The sequence below is a fragment of the Chiloscyllium plagiosum genome, unplaced genomic scaffold (genome assembly GCF_037043375.1).
Source record: "Chiloscyllium plagiosum isolate Xiang-an unplaced genomic scaffold, Cpla_swu_hap1 HiC_scaffold_6, whole genome shotgun sequence".
NCBI lineage: Eukaryota > Metazoa > Chordata > Chondrichthyes > Orectolobiformes > Hemiscylliidae > Chiloscyllium > Chiloscyllium plagiosum.
Window position 1 is genome coordinate 122,206,105 of NW_028270144.1, and position 13,246 is coordinate 122,219,350.

General features: G+C 42.0%; 1 protein-coding gene across 5 annotated transcripts in view; it reads left to right on the top strand.

Moving 5' to 3' along the window:
• Positions 1–13,246, top strand: part of sts (steroid sulfatase (microsomal), isozyme S) — a 70,505-nt gene that overhangs the window by 19,134 nt on the left and 38,125 nt on the right. For all 5 annotated transcript variants that reach the window (XM_087988400.1, XM_087988401.1, XM_087988402.1 and 2 more), the window contains exons 3-4: positions 1,423–1,544; positions 9,241–9,363. In XM_087988400.1, coding sequence (XP_087844526.1) covers positions 1,423–1,544; positions 9,241–9,363 — 245 coding nt within the window. The remainder of the gene's footprint in view (positions 1–1,422; positions 1,545–9,240; positions 9,364–13,246) is intronic.

The window sequence follows — 13,246 nt, forward strand, 5'->3', positions numbered from 1 at the left end:
TTTTGTCAACAGCAAACAGTATCCCCATTATTTCCTAGCCCCTTCAGTTTCAAAGAAGAGCCATTAGACTCCAAATGTTACCTCTGTTTCTCTCTGCATAGATGCTGACTAACCAGCTGAGTTTCTCCAGCGTTCTCAGTATATGTTTCCAGCTTTGAGTATCTGCAGGCTTTTGCTTTTTTTTTTATTTTGGTGTCACTTAAGTTTTGAGGTGCAGTTTTCTTTTTATTCTCCTCTAATTAATATTTCATTGAAGTGACTGGGGGTTCGAAAGCTAAGTTTTGAACTAATGGGAAATTCTAGCTAAAATTATCAATGTTCCCAAAGTAGGCGCAGAGGAATGGCCATTCAAGTTCCTGTTGAATACAATGTGAGGCACTTATGACAGTTTTCCCACTGAGACCACATTTTGAGGCTTGAAAATTGTCCCAGCTCTCTAAATGAGACATGACAGAGGAAGGATTGGGCAGCACGGTGACTCAGTGGCTTGTTCTGCTGCCTCACGGAGCCTGGGACCCAGGTTCAATTCCATCTTCAAGTGACTGTCTGTGTAGAGTATGCACCTTCTCCTCGTATATGTGTGGCTTTCCTCTGGGTGCTCCAGTTTCCTCCCACAGTTCAAAGATATGCAGGTTAGGTGGATTAGTCATGGGAAATACAGGATTATAGGGATAAGGTAGGGAGCTGAGGTTGGGTCTAGGTGGGATGCTCTTTGGAGGGTCAATATGGACTTAATAGGCCGAGAGGCCTGCTTCCACACTGTAGAGATTCTATGATTTCTGGAAACATGGTGGAGGAAGGAGGCCTCTGAAGCAAAGAATCTGAGTATCCAATTCACTGTTGGCTACACTGTGTAAAATCAGGTCATTCAGTGATTCTGAAACAGTTTAGTTCAGGACATGGGCTAGAATAAACAGGGAGAAGTGCATCATCATAGAAACAGTAAAGGAAACCAGAAGCTGAGATCCACAGCACTGGATGGAAACTGAAACTGAACATTGCAGTTTGATGGTAACTTGGCCAAGGTGGGGGATAAAAGGAACAGTGACTCATTTGTTTGCTCCAACTTCTGCTTTGAAAATACAACACAAGCTACTGATGTATGATTACTTTCACTCAAATTGTGTAACTCCAAGTTGCGACCAACATTTCAGATACAGAAAAACATTTCCAAAGTGTAATTTATACCAAAATAGGACTGTTTAGTGCACAAGGATGTGACAGTGATATGTATAACCAACACTACATTGCTACCTTCTTACCAAATTTCATAGCGACCTCCAGAAAAATGGCATCGTACGTGCTATAGGCTATTTTATCCATAAACAACGTCAGTAGTTTTCCTGACATTAAACTAGACTATTTGAGTGTTCCTCTTTTATTTTTTATACTTTTGTTTTAAGGCTTTGTCCTCTGTTGCAGAACACCCTACATAGACAGCCTGGCAAAGGATGGAATAACACTGACCCAGCACATAGCTGCAGCCGCATTATGTACCCCAAGCAGAGCTGCTGTTCTGACCGGCCGGTATCCAATCAGGTCAGGTAGGTGTGCTCTCGACTAAAGCAACTTAAGGAAAGGAATTGCAGAATAACAGAATGCGCAATGATTGCAGTATTGTTGCCAGAGTGAGGTATTTCATGGCACAGTTAGGTTTCTCCCTGAGCATTTGCTGCAATTTGCTCGAAGTGAGAGCTGAAACGAGCACGGTGAGGGCAGGGGGAAATCTGAGAGCTTGGAGAACTACTGTACCAATAATCCATCTTCTTAAACCCATGAGATTAAAGAGCAAAAAGGAAACTCTTGAATAACAGAGATGGTGAGAGAAATTAGAGTCGAATCTCCACAAAGAAAACAAAAACTGAGAAGGTTTAGATTACAACCAGATCCAGATGGACTCCGAATGGGTTGATTCAATACCGATATAACCCACCTGGAGTTATGAAGGTAGAGACCTCCTTCACACCGGCAGTCTCGGAAATGTGCCAGTAAACCTCTCTTGGTAATGTAGACTGCTTTGCATACCCTATCCACGTAATCTTTCAGCCAGGATATTGGGTTGGTGCCTACTCTAGTCATTGTGTTAACTTTGCAGTAGTCAATGCAGAGCTTTGTGGAGCCATCCGGCACAACTGGAATTACTGCTGCTAAACCAGCGTGTAACTGACCTCCTCCCCTACCTTAGCTGGCATTTCTTTGCCTAGCCAATAGAAGGGAAGGTGCAAAACTTGACCTACTCTTGGAAAGTAAGGCAGGGCAGGTGACTGAGGTGTCAGTAGGAGCCAGCGACCATAATTCTATTAGTTTTCAAATAGTGACGGAAAAGAATAGACCAGATTTAAAAGTTGAAATTCCAAATTGGAGGAAGACCAATTTTGATGGTATTAGGCAAAAACTTTCGAAAGATGATTAGGGGCAGATGTTCACAGGTAAAGGGACGGCTAGAAAATGGGAAGCTTTCAGAAATGAGATAACGAGAGTCCAGAGACAATTCCTGTTGGGGTGAAAGGCAAGGCTGGTAGGTGTAGGGAATGACTAGAGTAATTGAGATTTTGGTCAAGAATAAGAAGGAAACACATGTCAGGTATAGACAGTAGAGAAGAATATAAAGGCAGTAGGAGTATACTTAAGACGGAAATCAGGGGGCAAAAAGAGGACATGAAATAGCTTTGGCAAATGGGTTTAAGGAGAATCTAAAGGGATTCTGCAAATACATTAAGGACAAACGAGTAATTAGAGCGAGAATAGGGCCCCTCAAAGATCAGCAAGGCAGCCTAAGTGTGGAACTGCAGGAGATGGGGGAGATACTAAACAAGTATTTTTCATCAGTGTTTACTGTGGAGAAGGACATGGAAGATATAGAATGTGGAAGTATTGATGGTTACATCTTTAAAAATGTCTATATTACAGAGGAGGAGGTGCTGGATGTCTTAAAATGCATAAAAGTGGATAAATCCCCAGGACTTGATTAGGTGTACCCTAGAACTCTGTGGGAAGCTAGAGAAGTGATTGCCGGGCCCCTTGCTGAGATATTTGTATCATCTATAGTCACAGGTGAGGTGCTGGAAGATTGGAGGTTGGCTAATGTGGTGCCACTATTTAGGAAAGGTGGTAAGGATATACCAGGGAACTATAGACCAGTGAGCCTGACATCGGTAGTGGGAAAGTTGTTGGAGGGAATCCTGAAGGACAGGATTTACATGTATTTAGAAAGTCAACATTGCTTTGTGCGTGGGAAATCATGTCTCACAAACTTGATTGAGTTTTTTGAAGATGTAACGAAGAGGATTGATGAGGGCAGAGCGGTGGACATGATCCATATGGACTTCAGTAAGGCTTCTCATGGTAAACTGTTTAGCAAGGTTTGATCTCATGGAGTATAGGGAGAACTAGTCATTTGGATACAGAACTGGCTCGAAGGTAGAAAACAGAGGGTGATGGTGGAGAGTTGCCTTTCAGTCTGGAGGCCTGTGACCAGTGGTGTGCCACAAGAAATGGTGCGGGGTCCACTGCTTTTCATCATTTATATAAATCATTTGGATGTTAACATAGGAGGTATAGGTAGTAAGTTTGCAGCTAACACCAAAATTGGAGGTGTAGTGGACAGCGAAGAAGGTTACCTCAGATATCTTGATCAGATGGGTCAATGGGCTGAGAAGTGGCAGATGGAGTTTATTTTAGATAAACATGAGGTGCTGCATTTTGGAAATTCAAATCAGAGCAGGACTTATACACTTAATGGTAAGGTCCTGGGGGAATATTGCTGAACAAAGAGACCTTGGAATACAGGTTCACATTCCTTGAAAGTAGAGTCACAGACAGATAGGATAGTGAAGAAGGTATTTGGTATGCTTTTCTTTATTGGTCAGAACATTGAGTATAAAAGTTTAGAGGTAATGTTGTGGCTATACCTCTTAGGTGGGTAACTTTTGGAATATTGTGTGCAAATTCTGGTCTCCCTCCTATCGGAAGAACGTTGTGAAACTTGAAAGGGTTCAGAAAAGATCTACAAGGATGTTGCCAGGGTTGAACAATTTGAGCCTTAGGGGGAAGTTGAATAGGGTGGGGCAGTTTTCCATGGAGCATTGGAGGCTGAGGGGCGACCTTATAGAGGTGTATAAAATCATGAGGGGCATGGATAGGGTAAGTAGTCAAGGTCCTTTCCTTGGGGTGTGGGAGTCCAGAACTAGTGGACATAGGTTTAGAGTGAGAGGAAAAAGATGTAAAAGAGACCTGAGGAGCAACTTTTCTACGCAGAGGGTGGTACGTGTATGAAATGAGCTGCTAGAGGAAGTGGTGGAGGCTGGGACAATTGCAACATTTAAAAGTCATCTGGATGGGTATATGATTAGGAAGGGTTTGGAGGGTTATTGGCCAAGTTCTGGGAAATGGGACGAGATTAGGTTAGGATATCTGGTAGGCATGGACAGGTTGGACCGAAGGGTATATTTCCCTTCTGTACATCTCTATAACTCTAAATATTGCATCATGAGAGGGGCTTCTCCAACATCCATGTCATGAAGTGCTTGTCTCTCCACAAGCCCTTGAATGCAGTGAGTGGTATTGTTCTGCACTTAGGGGAGCAATGAGGCATCTCGGTTGCTCATATTTCAGTACATATTTCAGGTCGTCAAGGGTTCCACGTGGGCCTCACCCCTATCTACCTCCAGTTCATCCCTACTGCTACCCTCATCCTCTATATTGTCGGCAGTGAGACTGTCCGAGTCCAGCCTATCCCCTTCTCAGTGGTGGTGTTGCTTTTATCATTTCGGCATGACAGAGCTTTTGCTATTTTCCCCAATCAAATAATTCGTGTCTCCAAGCTTATTTGCTCCTCAGTTCAGGGAATTGGGATCACTCATCAAATCTCTCTCTGACCTGATCCTTCATCTCATCCCAAACCTTGGCTAGCTTTTCTTTGACTGGCCAAAAGAAGTGTTTCCCTATAGAATGGGCGAAATTAAGTGAGTGGCCAAATACATGGCAATGCATTATAATGTGGATAATTATGAGGTCATCCACTTTGGTTGCAAAAATGGGCAGTCAGATTATTATCTGAAAGGCAATACATTGGGAAAGGGGAAGATGCAACAAGACCTGGGTGTCCTTGCACACCAGTTGCTACAAGTAGACATAGAGGTTCAGCAGGTGGTGAAGAAAGCAAATGGTATATTAGGAGCATTGGAACAGGAGCATTTGGCTGCTTCATGTTTGTGTATATTAATGAGTACTCTGACCATTGCTCACAATGTAGTTTGATTGCCAATGATAGCTTGGAGGATAGCATGTTGAATAGGTCCAGGAATCTGCTCAGTGTATAGCTGTTTTTTTGCTATCTGACAGCTCAGTGAGAGGCTGTGAATAACTCAGGTGCTTTAATCAAAATCAACCCAAAAGATGTTTATATTATCTGGCTGGCAGAACATTATTGGCAGTGGTTAGCAGTCAAATTTAAGATCCACATCTGCACTGCTCTGCCAATTATTGTGAAATAACAAGAACACTGGCCAATGTTTCTTCTCTCTCTCTCTCTCTCTCTTTCTCTCCCTCCCCCCCTCTTTCTCTCCCCCTCTTTCTCTCCCCCTCTTTCTCTCCCCCTCTTTCTCTCCCCCTCTTTCTCTCCCCCTCTTTCTCTCTCCATCTTTCTCTTTCCCTCTTTCTCTTTCCCTCTTCCTCTTTTCCCCTTTCTCATTCCATCTCTCTCTCACTCCCTTTCTCTCGCTCCCTCTCTTTCGCTCCCTCTCTTTCTCTCTCTCTCTCTTTTGTCATTCGTCTTTTCTCACATGTTGAGCTCAACTGTTTGAGATGGCCAACTGTCCATGGACGATTGAACCTAGTGTGCTTTCGCTCACCTTATGCAAGCGGGCATTCACTGAACCATGAGATCAGTTTGCCCTCAGTCATGCTCATTCTCTTGTTCACACGATCTGAATTGGCAAGTGTTCTGTTCAGCTGTTTTGAGAGCCTGTCTATCTGCAACATACAAGTTTGCAAAATTCATTTGCATTCAGTGTTTTATGTGAATGTTCTGTGCCATCAGTTATCATTAGCCTTTGCTGGGCTAGCAATTACAACCTTGGCCAGATTCAGTCATCGGACAATTACTTTAAATGGAACTTTTTATTTCTGTCCTATAATTATCATTAACAGCTGTTTTTTTTTAAACACATTATTTTCCATGAAATCTGTATTTAATACAAACGCCTCATAATGTGCAGCCAGTAATTATTCCCTCTAACCTATAATTTTCCCTGTACCTTCTAAAAAAGGAAACATGAATAATTCATATAGCACCTGATTTGCCTCTCAACTATCAAACATGCAGCAGGGTAGGTTTTGACTTTGTTAAATGGCGTAAAATAATTAAATTAGCAATGACCATCTCCAATACGAGATTAACTAACCACCACCTCTTGACATTCAGTAGTGTTACCATCACTGAATTACCCACTATCAACATCCTAGGGTTTATCATTAACTAGAAACTCAACAGAACTCAACATAGAGTATCAACAAGAGCAGGTTAGAGAGGAATACTGCATTGAGTAACTCGCCTCCTAACTCTGTTCGCTATCTCCAAGGCACAAGTCAGAAGTGTGATGGAAATATTTCACTGTTCATTCACTGTCGCTGGGTCAAAACCCTGGAATTCCCTCATTAGGGCATTGTGGGTCTACTTACAGCATATGGACTGCAGCGATTCAGGAAGGCAGCTCACCATCACTTCAAGGATAACTATGGATGGGCAATAAATACTGGTCAGCACCAATTTGACATCTCTTGTCATTTTGGTTTACTTCAGTCCGATCTCTGAAGTTGATTGGAAACATTTTTGGATATATTAAGTGCAGTCAATGACATTTCTCATCCAGAATCATCTTGGGAGGTACCGAAACTATTTTAATGGGTTTAACGTGCCTTGGTTTAACACCACCAGTCAATTCATTTTCAAGAATGGAATGCTGCATGTGAGATTTATCCTCAATGAACTTTTCAAGTTACAACATAAGAGTCAAAATTCACGTGAGGAATTGGACAATTTGATTTAATTCGCATTCTATTCAATACACAATTCAGCGGATGTAAGACTCTGAGAGATTCTCAAATGCTTAATTTTCCAATGACCCTGAAAATTTACCCTCCAATTGGAAAAGACTTCCCTGAGAGGAGTCTTTTTGCCTGCTGTTCAAAGATTTGCGCAAGTTATGTGCTTCAATATTGTGTTAAAGTGGATAATGACTCTCTTATAGTAATAGGTGGTATTTAATGTCTAACTTAATTGTGCTGAGATATTTTACATGTTTTCCGTCTACTAATCCCGCACCTATCCAATTCACACACCATACAGAATCAAATGATAAAGGAGTCGGCTATTTGAACATTTGACCTGCTCTGTCGTTCAATAGGATCATGGCTGATCATCATCTGCTTCGTCACCAAATCCCCCATTATTTTTATCTCCCAACAATGTATCCAATTCAATCTTCAATCTGCTCAACATGTGAGCATCCACAGCCCTCTTGGTGGCAAACTCCAAAAATTCGCACCTCTTGGAGTAAAGAAATATTTCTGCACCTCAGTCCTAAATGGCCAACCTCTTATTCTGAGTCTGTGACGCCATGTTCTAGACTCCTGAGCTGGGGTAGACATTTTGTCAGCATTTATCCTTTTCTGCCCATTAAGAATTTTAAGTTCCAATCAGATTACCTTTCATTGTTCTGAAATACAGAAAACATAGGCTGAGTCTACTCACTTTATTCTTAGGACAACTCTCCCACCATGAACCAGTACAAAGAATGTTCATTGTAATCCCGATAGAGGAAGTAAGTCTTCCCTTGTGTAAGGAGATCAAAGATGTAAACAACACTCTAAGTGTCCTCACCAATGCCCTCTATGATTGTTGTATGACTTCATTATGCCTATACTCAAATCACTTCGTTACAAAATATCATATACAATTTGCCTTTCTAATTGCTTGTTGTACTTGCATGTTAACTTTCTGTGACACATGTACCAGGATGTCAAAGTCTTTGTGAATGCATATTTTCCCATTCTTTAGTACCGGTATACAATCCTTTATCCAAAATTCCAAAATCCGAAAAGCTCCAAAATCCGAAGTTTCTTTTGTGAAGTGTTTTTCTGCATAATAATGTTGTTTGGCATGTGAACAGGTGACCCAACTCCACACCCACTTGACCCTCATCACTCAAATGTGTCATGGTGGTGCAGCCCAGCACTGGCAGGCATCAATTGCGTCTCAGTGCTCGTACTAGTCGCACGTGTGTCTGCTGCTTGGTAAGATATTTTTAAATTTCACTGTGAAGATGTCATTTATTCTGAAAATCGAAAAATTCCGAAATACGAAAAACAACTGGCCCCAAGGATTTCGCATAAAGGATTGTATACCTGTAATTCAAAAATATTCTTTCTTTTTAATTTTCTGCCAAACTGATAACTTCACACTTCAAGATTTTACATTCTATCTGCTCCTTTTTGCTCAATCACCAATGTATATCCTTCTGGGTGCCCTCCTCACTGCTTGCTTTTGCACCTAACTTTCTATGTGAGTAAACTTGAATATGTTACAGTCAATACGTTCATCAAGTCATTAATGAAGATTATAAAAGCTGAAGACCAAGTACAGATCTCATGTGGTATGCCACTAGTTACAGCTAAATCCTTTCAGAGGATTGCTCACTCAGTCACGTCAGCTCTCAAATCTGTGCTGATCAATAAAATTGATTCTAATCCTTGGACCTCCTGGCTGATCCTGCTCCATGGGTTAGTTGATCCTGTTCAGAATAATAGTGAAGTGATAAAAGTTGATCTATGCATAGCTTCACTAACCACAGTTCAAGCTTGTAAAAATCAGTCAGTATTCCCACTCTTGTATCGCTATCCAGGAAATGTGTTTGATGGTATTGACACAACAGGGGTAAGCTCATTGACCACCCTGTAGTCAAATAGCACTTGTATGTGACCACTTGCGTAGAGTACCTGGAAACCTTTCACTAGAGCTGGGGAATGGACAATAATTTAAACCTTGTTCACCTAAAAAGTAATAAACTGGTTTATACATTGGTGTACTTCAATACCTCAGACTTTTTTGTGTGTTTAATGCTCCTGGCATTATAATTCGGCGTATCATTCAATGTATTGCTTTGAAGATGCATAGTTATATTTGTTCAATCGGCACACATCTTTAGAAGTAATGGACAAAATCTGTCCTCTTCCTTTTAGGAATGACCACCTTCCAAAGAATAGGTGTCTACATTTTCGCAGCTGGGTCAGGCGGACTTCCTACAAATGAGACAACTTTTGTCAAGCTGTTGAAAGAGCAAGGTTATTCCACTGGGCTTGTTGGTAAGAGATAAGGGTCTTAGTAATCATGCCTTCAACCTTCCAGGTTCTTTCTTTTTGGTAGCTCTCCTGTTTATTTCCACCCCTCTACCTCATTTAACTACCGGTTTGCCTCTTCCAGAAATTTCTTCAGATGACAGTCAGTGCTGGAAACATTGAGGTCTGCACATTCTATTAACGAACTCTTAAAATGATAACTGCTCTTTATCCAGTATGTTTTTCTTAGATTCCCTACAGTGTGGAAACAATCCCTTCAGCCCAACAAGTCCACACCAACCCTCCAAAGAGGGACACACGCAGACCCATTCCCTTACATTTACCCCTGCACCTAACACTATGGGCAATTTACCATGGCCAATTCACCTGACCTGCACATCTTTGGACTGTGGGAGGAAACTCATGCAGACACAGGGAGAATGTGCAAACTCTACACAGACAGCTGCCTAAGGTGGGAATTGAACCCAGGTCCCGGGCACTGTGAGGCAGCAGTGCTAACCACTGAGCCACCATGCCACACCATGATATTGCCATTAATATTGTCTTATACAATGTTACACAATATTACTCCTCCCACGATGAAACCTTTGAACAGCATATAATAATGAAATGGGGCGGCATGGTGGTTCAGTGGTTAACACTGCTGCCTCACAGCAGCAGGGTCCCAGGTTCGATTCTAGCCTCGGGCGACTGTCTATGTGGAGTTTGCACATTCTCCCCGTGTGTGCGTGGGTTTCCTCTGGGTGCTTCGGTTTCCTCCCACAGTCCAAAGATGTGCAGGTCTGGTGAATTGGCCATGCTAAATTGCTAGGAAAAAGTGAGGACTGGAGATCAGAGCTGAAAAATGTGTTGTTGGAAAAGCGCAGCAGGTCAAAGAGCAGGAGGAAGGGCTTATGCCCGAAATGTCGATTCTCCTGCTCCTTACCTGCTGTGCTTTTCCAGCAACACATTTTTCATGCTAAATTGCCCATAATGTTAGGTGCATTTGTCAGAGGGAAGCAGGTCTGGGTGTGTTACTCTTCGGAGGGTCAGTGTGGACTGGTTGGGCTGAAGGGCCTGTTTCCACACTGTAGGTAATCTAATTTAAAAAAGATTGTATATTACCTCTTGATGGTATGTATGGACAATTACAAACAAAAACAGACACTGCTGGAAAAGTTCAACAGGTCTGGCAGCACTGTGAAGGGAAATCAGAATTAACATTTCGAGTCTGGTGAGAAAGTGTCACCGGTCCTGAAAGGTTAACTCTGATTTCTGTTTGCAGATGTTACCAGACCAGTTGAGCTTTTCCAACAATTTCAGTTTTTTGTTTCTGGTTTACAGCATCCGCGGTTCTTTTGGTTTTGATGCATGAGCAACTATTCTGTTTTAACTCTCGGTTGCCAATAGAAATGCCTCATCAATGTCCAAGGCATTAAATTGTTCTGCTTTGGAGCAGGATTTTTTTGTTGAAGAGACTTTATGCTAAATTCGAGAAATGCTTGCCCAATTACCCCTCTCAGGATGAAACTGTACTGATTGTAGAAGTCCTGGAGAAGATGGCAAGCTTAATGAGCCAACTTTCACGTTGTGTTTCTTTTCCTAATTAATCAAAAATACTTTGATTAAACACATGATCTATTGAGTCCAGTTTTGTTCTAGGATCTGACTAGGCGAGTGTTACCATCAGCTAGGACCATTCATAAAAATTGATTTGATTAATCAAAAATGTTTTGATTAATCAAATCAGTTTTTTTTTAATGATCCTAGCTGATGGTAACACCCAACTAGTCAGATCCTAGAACAAAACTGGCCTTGATAGATCACGTGTTTAATCTTTGCAGTTGGTTAGCGTGTGGTTAGTCACCACAAATATTTACATTAGGCTTCGGAAGTCCTTTAACAGCATAAAAGTTTTGCGCACAAGAAAAAAATATACAACAGTTAGATCTTAACAAACAGCAAAACAAATATTCAACCTGTTTCCAAACATGGCTCTTCTACAGACACTCAACTCCAGAGAAATGTTACTCCTATGTCATCTCTATCTCAACAAACTCCTCCCAGTTTCCTGTCCTTGAACTGCAGATAGAACTCTATGATTCCTTTCTAAGTCTGCTTTCACAATTTTGACACCCTAAACTTTTTCAATTCTAATAACTTGAAAACGTCTGTCCAAGCTCTCAGATTTTGGAAGTTCTGAACACTAACAATGCTTCAGCTGGGTTGAATGGTTCCCGGGAACTAAAATTCACCAGTTTGGAAAAACTTGACTCCCTTCTGAACTGCACTCCTCGTTCCTCTAAACTGAGACCTTGAACTTTCTGTCCTGAAGTCTAAACCAAACATTGATGGCAATTCTGACCTGTTGTACACTCAGCAATATAAAATTTATATTTGTTACCACTGCAACAGTTCTCCCAGACACTGGACTGCACTTGACATCTTGGATTTGACGTCATTGGCCATTGTTTCAAATGACATTCCGAAGTGTGGGGAGAAAAAATACCTTCACAGAGCTGACCCACATCCATTGGCCTCTATTTGAAAATCCATATCCCGAGATACAATATACACCTTTTATCCCACTGCATGTGAATCCCACAGGATTTACAGCACACAAAATGGCCACTCAGCTAAGCCAATTCACACTGGAGATTGCTCCTTACAAACCTCATCCCAACTCTTTTCACTTGGTCCGATCAGAATGCCATTCCACAGAAGCATAGTCCTGCAGATACTGGAAATTTGAAATAAAAACAAAATGGTAGAAATACTCAAAAGATCTGGCAAGGTAAAAACAATGACTGCAGATGCTGGAAACCAGATTCTGGAAGAGCACAGCGGTTCAGGCAGCATCCAAGGAGTAAAGAACTTTGCCACTCTTGGTGAGCTGTGTTTCAAATGACAATAGGAATGAACAGGGAAGATGCAGAGAAACTATTTCCTTCAATGAGGGAACTTAGAACAAGGGGGCTGAGTGGGGTCATGATCTTAAACAAGGACATTCAAAAGAGAAATTAGACGGCACTTTTTTTATGCAAAGCACAGAGGAAAGTTGGAATACTGTGCCCTGAACGTACTCCTGAAGGCTCAGCTGGAGCTCTGACATCTGAAGTTGATGCATTCTTGGTGGATAAGCAACTCGAAGAAAAGGTTGAAGTGTGTATTAGCTCTGGTCTCATCCAGTGGTAGAGGGGGCTTAGGAGTTTCTACGGCTCCGTCTTGTTCTCTATGTAGCAGCTGTGGCTCATTTGACAGGATTCTCACCTCCATGTCTACCCCCAGCATATAATTCAAGCTGACAGTCCAATGTGAGGGATGCATGTACTGCAATGTCAAACCAAGACCCTGACCCACAGCCATATTTCACAGATGGTTATGAAATTCCTGCATGGTGACCTGGTCAATGCTTATCTCTTAACCAACATCACAAAAAACAGATTACTGGAGGCAGTCATCATCCCATTACTGATAATGGAAACTGCCAAATAGGATCGTGCAAGTTGGCTGCTGGGTTACCAGGAAAATGCGCAACAGAAATGTGGAGGTTGTTTAGCGAACACTTGCTGATTAGTGTTGGATGGTTTGTCCCACCGAGACAACGAAGGGATAGTAGGGTGAAGGAACCTAGGGTGACAAGGGATGTAGAACATCTAATCAAGGGGAAGAAGGAAGCTTACTTGAGGTTGAAGAGGCAAGGATCAGACAAGGTTCGAGAGGGTTACAAGGTAGCCAGGAAGGAACTGAAGAATGGACTTTGGAGAGTGAGAAGGGGACATGAGAAAGCTTTAGCAAGTAGGATTAAGGAAAACCCTCAGGCATTCAACGCTTATGTGAGGAACAAGAGGATGGCCAGAGTGAGGGTGGGGGTCGATCAGAGATAGTGGAGGGAATTTGTGCCTGGAAT